The sequence below is a fragment of the Mus caroli genome, chromosome 16, assembly GCF_900094665.2.
Source record: "Mus caroli chromosome 16, CAROLI_EIJ_v1.1, whole genome shotgun sequence".
Classification (NCBI taxonomy): domain Eukaryota; kingdom Metazoa; phylum Chordata; class Mammalia; order Rodentia; family Muridae; genus Mus; species Mus caroli.
In genome coordinates this window covers 32,525,145-32,533,042 of record NC_034585.1, presented here as the reverse complement: position 1 = coordinate 32,533,042, position 7,898 = coordinate 32,525,145, and the positions used below count along the sequence as shown (strand labels likewise).

Below are 7,898 nucleotides of genomic sequence, written 5' to 3'. Positions count from 1 at the left end.
TTGAAATCTCTGAAGTTTCTTAACATGACTTCATGGAGCCATTCTCCCAGGCTGCACTGGAAACACCCATGGCTCAGGTCCTGCCTGGGGCCCTGGAAGTGGGATGGTAAACAGGAAAAGAAACAGACAACAAATACCACTAAACAGGGTATCCGCTGGGATTGGTTCCTAGAACACCCCCATCATCCATATAGACACTGAACTCCAGGCAGAATGCCTTGTGTAAAACAGATGAGCATTTGCACATAGCCTTGTCCACTTCACATCATCTCTACATTACTTATGTCACTTAATGCAATGCAAATGTTATGTAAAAAGATGTTCCACTTCAATGTCTAGGGGAAAATAACAAGGAAGAAATCTATGCAGGTTCAGTATGGCTGAAGATCTTTTTGCAGAATTTTTTAAACCCACAGTTGGTTGGATTTGTGAGTGTCAAACACAGGGATAAAAACAGAATAAAAAGTGCAGACCGGCCAGGCAGTGGTGGCACATGCCTTTAATCCCAGCACTTGGGAGGCAGAGGTAGGCAGATTCTTGAGTTCAAGGCCAGCCTGGTCTACAGAGTGAGTTCCAGGACAGCCAGGGCTGTAAAGAAAAGCCCTGCCTCAAAAACAAAAACAAAAACAAAAAAGTGCAGACTGTGGTCTGTGCAGGCAAAGCAGGGACAGAGAGCTAGGAAATTAGGAGGCTGAGGGAGGTTAGGGTAAATTGCCTCTTATGGTTTGCTGTGGACAAGAGACAGAGGAGAGTTTCCAAGGATTAGAACGTGCCAGGCAAACAAAGGCGTGGAAAGAATAGGAAGTAGGAGCTGCTCCTGGGATGGGTCCCAGGAAATACTGCTATGAGTGACAGCAGCTGAACAAGCCAGAGTGGGATCAAAATCTGGGAGAGGTCTAAAGGGCAGACACAGGGCTGCAGGTCATGGAGGAGTTTGTTATTACAAGGCAGTGGTTCTCAACCTGTGGGTAGAGACCCCCTTAGGGGTTGGACAACCTTTCACAGAGTTCACATATCAGATATCCCTCATATTGGCTATTTACGATTCATAACAGTAGCAAAAATTACAGTTATGAAGTAACAATGAAGATAATTTTATGGTTGGGGCGTCACTATAACATGAGGTACTGTATCAAAGGGCATGAGGCACGGTATTAAACAGCATTAGGAAGGTTGAGGACCTCTGGTCTAAGGGAAACAGGGAACCATTGGAGGGTTTTGGGGACATGACCAGCAAGACCTAAGTGACAATACCATATGGATCATAGGAGTAGCAGGCACAGAGACTGCTGGTATCTTCACCTAGTGGGGCACACCAGTGACAGCAGGTGTGACAGAATGCCTGTATTTTGGAAGTAGAATTAACAGAACACAGTAAGGACTTAGATGGGTCTCTTGAGAAAGGGTGAGCCAAGGATGACAGCTAGGTGTGTGTGGCTTTGAGACTTTAGCCTGACCAAGAGACGGAATTTAGAGCCTGCAGGTCAGGAGCAGCAGTTGTTCCTGGGTCAGATTATTCTGCATAATCTTCCACCTCCACAAGTTCCATTTCAACTGGCCTAAGGACTACATCAGCATTCTCTACTTAAGATGCAACTCTCTGTTGGACTAATTACCCAAGTCATCTTCATAATCAATAAAAGCAAGTGACTTAGGACACAGCCCCATCTCTGGGGACTTACCCCAAAGTAGCACATGCAACAATTTCCTGAATAACATTGATGAAACAATGAGATGGTTGCTACAATGTGGCAGTTAGCTCCCATGTACAATGTGATGGTTGCTACTGTGATGCTGTGAGCACTCCTGACACAAAGTGATGTAGGCTTGTGTGTTTGTTTACAAACAGTGTTTCTGGAAGGCAAGACAGCTAAAGACTAACAATGGGTATGCACTAAAGGTAAGGGGTAGACACCTGGAAACTGGGGGATGAGAGGCTTTAGACAGCTGGCAACGTTTATTCAGGGACTATCTTCCAACTCCTCACTGTGCACTTCCTCTGTCCATTTTATTGTTCTCCATTTGCATCCTTATGTCAGAGTAGGTGTCCAACAAACTACCTAAATGAAGTGACAAACTGATGGTGCACGTGACAAAGAGGACTTTTTGTTTTGTTATACATAAAAGACTGTCTTATGTCTATGGGTGTTTGTTTGTTTTTTTTTTTTTTTTTTTTTTTTTGAGTCAGGGTTTCTCTTTATAGCCCTGGCTGTCCTGGAACTCACTTTGTAGACCAGGCTGGCCTCGAACTCAGAAATCTGCCTGCCTCTGCCTCCCGAGTGCTGGTACCCATATGTATGAGTACCACAATCATACCATGTGCCTTTGGAGATCAGATACCCTGGATTGGGGTTACAGGATGGTTGTTAGTTGCTATGTAGGAGCCAACACCAGCAAGTGCTCCTAAGTAACGTACCCATTGTCCAGCTCCCAGTTTACATTTTTTGTTCAGGTAATTAGCATTTGTTTAACATCAATTAGCTATTTAAAGGATACAGCTTGGTGACATTTAATACATTCATAATGCTGTACTGCTTCCCCTTTTATCTAGCTCTGAAAGATTTTCATCCTCACCAATGGATTTCTGAACTGAAATTCCTTTCCTCCATTCCCCAGGTCAGAGTAATCTGTTTACACAAAATGCAAACAAACGAACCAAAAAAAAAAAAAAAAAAACCAAATTTTTTCCAATTTTTGTATATTTTATATAAATGCAATCATACAATATACAACATTTTGCATTTGGCTTTTTAAGAATCAGCATCATAAATTTTTGATATTTGTTCACATGGTTGTGTGAATTTCTTTTTATTGGATGAATAGTATTCCGTTGTACCGGTGTATATCACATTTTCTGTATTTGTCTTTTGAGGATATTTAGATTCTTTCTTTCTTTCTTTCTTTCTTTTTTCTTTGACTATCATAAACAGCGCTGCTAGGAACATTGGTGTGCTCGTACTACTTGAACACACTATTCGATTCTTTTGAGTATATGGTTAAGGAGTTAGGGGATCGTGTGGTGATCTATACTTAATATTTTCTGGACTCTCTAAATTGTTTTCCCGACACCTCAATAATGTTTTGTCAAGGGGAAAAAAGCCTCGGGAGCAGATGGCTTTTTCCATCCTCCACAGGCCATCATAGACTTTACAATTAGTACCTACAGTCAAATGACTGGAATTCTCTGGGTTGCCTGCTAATCCTCGGGGTGGGGAAACTAACTTCTGGGGGCAGAGTGAGTTGTTGGTTCTGATTCTGCCGGCACAGAGCAAGGCTCCTTAGTGAACAACTGTCCCTACTCCCCAGCCTCCCTGCCCCCCCATCCCCACAGCTGCTACTCTGCGTCCTCATGCAAAGTCCGAGGCAGAGGCATCCCGAGCTTCTCGTGAACTACAACTCCCGGCAGGCTCCTCCCTGGGCCGCCTCTCCTAGCCTGGTGCGCATGCTTTGGCAGACGTGGCACCGGGAACTCGGAGGCGGGGAGCGGCTGTGAAGTGGCCGTAGCTGTTGGCCGAGGTGGAGCTGGCAGGCGTGCGCGGGAGCCGGGTGCAGACGGCAGGAGGCGGCGGGGATGGCGCGGGCGTGGGGGCTGCTACTGGCGATTGGGGTGAGGCTGCGGGCCGGCGACACGTGCGTCCCGCATGGCCGTTGGAGCGCGCGGTCCGGGTTGGTTGGGGGCGTGCTCGCCGGGTGGCAGCGGGGTCTTTGGTCCTCTGCGCTCCACCGGGGCCGGGCCGGGTGATCCCTCTCTCCGGGTTCGCGTTCCCTCACAACTTTGCGGGGACGCAGGTCTGGGATGTCCTTAGCCTAAGCAGGACTCCCCGGGCAGTGCTTGCACCTGTGTGAGTGTGGGGTGGAGGCTGCCTTCCACTTGCGCAGCAGGAACACTTGCTCGTGGGTTGGACCCCCGGAGAAAGGGCGGGTGACGGGTTGGGTGGGGTCGCCACCTCCAAGAGTTCTGCTCCCACGGTGATGCCGGCTCCAGCCCCAGCCACTTTCGAGCTGTGTGGCGCCCTGGATCTGTAAACGTGTCTGCGTTCCTTCTATGAGATGGGAAACCGTAAAGATACCCGCTAAGGAGGTTGTCAGACGGGTCGGCTGAGGAGTCGGTGGAACCAGCTCCGGAGATTGCAAAATGATACCGGAGTGATACAGAAGTGGAGGAGGGGTGGGCCGGGGTGCAGACTATGTGGGGATGGGAGGACTTTCCCGAATGGGCATCCCCCGGAGAAGAAGTGGGGACTGGGGACGGGTTTGCCCCTGGGGCTGAGGTGTGGTTGTGGGTGTGTGACAGGATGTAGTTGCCTTCTTCCACATCTCTCCCGTAACTTCTTGTCTCCCTTGTGTTGGGTCCATCTCCTTCGGCCACCGCCACTATCATCAAGTTCGGAAGACTTACTTGCCCCTACCCCACTGTTTTTCCTTTGGGTGTGGCAAGGATGCTGGGCAGATGGGGGGGGGGAGAAAGGGAGGGGTGATTAGATCTAAACGCTTGAACTCCGCAGTACCCCGTCCTTTGGGGTCACCAGTTAAAGGAGTGACCTCGAGTTTTCTGTTACGTGGAAGGTGTCAAAGGAAGCTCCCTGTTCCCAGTTCTGCATCCTCCGTCTAGGAGAGATCTAGTAGGTTACGGTGAAGCTTTGGGGTGCTGGAGGTGTGCCATGATGTTTGACATAAGTTTCCTGGAGCCAGTTGGTCTGCCTCCCATCAGGATGTCAGTCCTTGAACTCTGAGGGAGGAGGGTTCTGCTTTCTTCCTTTTTCCCTCCCTTCAGTAAAAACAAGAGCCCAGGAGACTGAACTTTTACTCTGTAAACATTTATCAACCACATTGTTTGCCACCGGGTTGAATTTTGGGTGGGGAGCAAACTACACTCTGTGCCTGCCTTCAGGTGTTGCCCTCGGCTGAACAGCAGTCAATCCTGTGAGCAAATACTGAGCGAAGGACAAGAGCTAATACCCTAACTGCTGCCAGCCAGCCACAGGAGAGCCATACATTATCTGAGGTGGAGAGTCCCCACAGGGAGAGGTCACATCTCTGAGGGAGAGTCTGCCAAGGGAGAGCCTCTGGGGCCTTACAGAGGTGGGTGGAGTAGAGTCCAGGAATAAAAGTGTCTTGGGTATTTCAGAGGTCTGTATGTACCTTCCCCTGAGGCAAAGAGGAAGAACTTTGAGGTTTGCCCAAAGTACCCGGCAGCTGGACGTTCCTGAGCCTAGAGTTAGCTCTGCAAATACAAGGTAGAGGGATGAGAGCCTGGAATCCGCAGCAAGTGACTGCGGGTTGGGCCTCTGTGCATTTAAAGGCTATGTGGATTTGATAAGGGTTTCCTACATCCCTGGGAGCAGTTTGACTTCTTTGTTCACTCTGTATTGACTGAAGGCCACTGGGCGTGGCCCAGGGTTTATGAAAATGGATTTAACTGGGTCTGATGGCATGGCTTTGGAATCCCAGCTACTTAGGAGGTTGAGGCAGGAGGATGGAAAGTCCTGTTTGGACTACAGAGTTAAGTTTAAGGGCAGTCTGGGGGCAGAGGGCTAGCCTAGCATGTGCTAGATTCAGTTCTTAATACTGTACAAAAGAAAAGGAAAGCAATTCACTATCCCCTGTATCTGTGGTCTCACTGCCAAGTTGGAAGTCATCTGTGGTCAGCGAGAAGAAAGGTGGGGTCTGACGACCTAGCTTGGATGGTAGAGCACTTGCCTTGTCTATATGAGGCCCTGGGTTTGATCTCAGCACCACGTAAATTGGGTATGGTATAAAGCCAGGCAGTTGGGTCAGAGAGCCAAGGGCATCCTCAGGATTTCAGGCCAGCTACCATGACTTAAAAAAAAAAAAAAAAAAAAAAGTGAGCATTTTACAAGATGATATTTTGAGAGACCACATTTACTTTTATCACCAGCATAGTAATAACAGATGTATTTCATTATTTTAATACAGTCATAATACTGTATTATTAGTTATTTTAAATCTCTGCCTAATTTATAAATTAAACTTGTTCACAGGTATGTATGTATATATGTATGAGAGGAAAAGCCTCTATGTTCTGTACGACCTGTAGTTTCAGGCATCCACTGGGGCTTTTGGAGCCACCCTTCCTCAAATAAGGGGAACGGGTGGAAAAGGGTTGACAGAGATGCGTGTACAGGGCTGTGGGAGTACCGCATCTATTGTAAAAGCAAAAATACGGGAGTGATTTAATTAATAATCGTGGCACGGTACAATACCTTTTGGCCTCTTTCAGACTTTGGAAAGTAATGTTTCTTTGTTAGTTTGGGCATCTATAACAAATACACCATACACTGGGTCCTTATAGTGACAAGTTTGCTTGTCACTGTTTCTCATGCTGAGTGACTGATGTCATCAGGGTACTAGCTCAGTCAGGTTTAAGGCGGATCCTCTTCCAGGCTGCTGACTGTTGATTTCACGTATCCTTGTGGGGCAGAGAGGGCTGAGCACTTTCTGGGTCCTTTTTTAAAGCACTAACCCTATTCATGCAGATTTTACCCTGAAGCCTTGATTACCTTCCTAAGGCTCTACCTCTTCATGCCTACCACAGTGTGTGTGTGTTGGGGGGGGGTGTGCTAGGATTTCAACATGAATTTTAGGGTACACCAAACCATTAGTAGGTCCAACATCCAGTCAGTGGTTGTAAAGAAAATTCTCAGTATAGTAAACGCACGTTGTTCAGCTATGCCAAGGTGTGGATGAAGACCATCTAAAACGGGAAGATGCTCAGGTATAAAAACCAAGATTCATCACCAGACTCCAGGGTAGATGAAGTTGAGTGTGAAGAAGCAGCAGGACGTTGAAAATACTGATGGTTCTAGAAGGTAGAGAGTGGCGGGTGACTTTCCCTTACTTTGTTGCTTAATTTTTAAAAATATTTTCTAAGAATTCTATATAAGCTTATAATCAGAAAAAAAAATGAATAAAGGCTTTCTCGGCAGCCTTTTTCGGTCTTCTAGAAAAATCCGCAGTGGCACCTGGGACTTTAGCCCCAGAAGCACCCAGACTAGAGAGACCAGGACCTTTGACCCGAGAGCCTGTTTTCCTGCTGTCTGATTGATGTTTCCTGCCAGGCCTGACTCTCCACAAGAGCCATGAATGCTTTGTTATAGTGTCTGCGCAGTCACAGGACAGAGAATTGTCTTGTCAGGGCTCAGTAGCCGTCTCCATGTTTAGTGGTTCCCAAATGTCTGGCCAAGGACTCTGCTGGACTGTGGTAGAATTTTCAGTAGTGTACAGACAAATTGCAAAAAACAAAAACAAAAACACCCCAAAAACAAAACAAAAAACCCCAATAGTGAATGGATGTTTTTTAAAAATATGAATTCAAATATTCTGGATTAAATACTTGCCTGGGAGTCCGGCATGTGGTACACATCTTTGATTTCAGACAGTGGATCTCTGAGTTTGGAGCCAGCCTGGTCTACAGAGTAAGTTCCAGGGTAGCCAGGGCTATCTATACAAAGAAACTCTTATTTTGAAAAAAAAAATTTTTTTTAATAAAAAGAAAAGAAAAGAAAAACTTGCTTAGGGCTTTGGCTGTGGCTCAGGGGTACAATACTTAGTTAGAATGTAGGAGACCCTGGGTTCACTCCCAGCAATACTCATACAGTTTTTTCATGACTATATTTTGGATGGGATGTTTAGTGTGTGTGTTTAAACTGAACTTAATGGTAGCATATTGCAATTTCATATAAAAAAGTCCATTCTTTACAAAATTTGTTTAAAAATAGACAATACGTATATTTACAAATATATTTTAAAAATACAGTCCATGCGATTATGACATCTGAGAAGTGGTCTTACTTGGCTCTTTATTTTGCAGGGCTGGGGTTTGAACCTTGAGCCCCTTGCATGCTAGACCAGCATCCTATCCCCCTCAGTTCTCACAG

At 46.3% G+C, this 7,898-nt stretch overlaps 1 protein-coding gene across 1 annotated transcript in view; it reads left to right on the top strand.

Annotated features, from left to right (window-relative positions):
* The first annotated feature begins 3,456 nt into the window (after positions 1-3,456).
* Positions 3,457-7,898, top strand: part of Pdia5 (protein disulfide isomerase family A member 5) — an 85,704-nt gene continuing 81,262 nt past the window's right edge. The window contains exon 1 of the mRNA XM_021185452.2: positions 3,457-3,607. Coding sequence (XP_021041111.1) covers positions 3,572-3,607 — 36 coding nt within the window. The 5' untranslated portion in view covers positions 3,457-3,571. The remainder of the gene's footprint in view (positions 3,608-7,898) is intronic.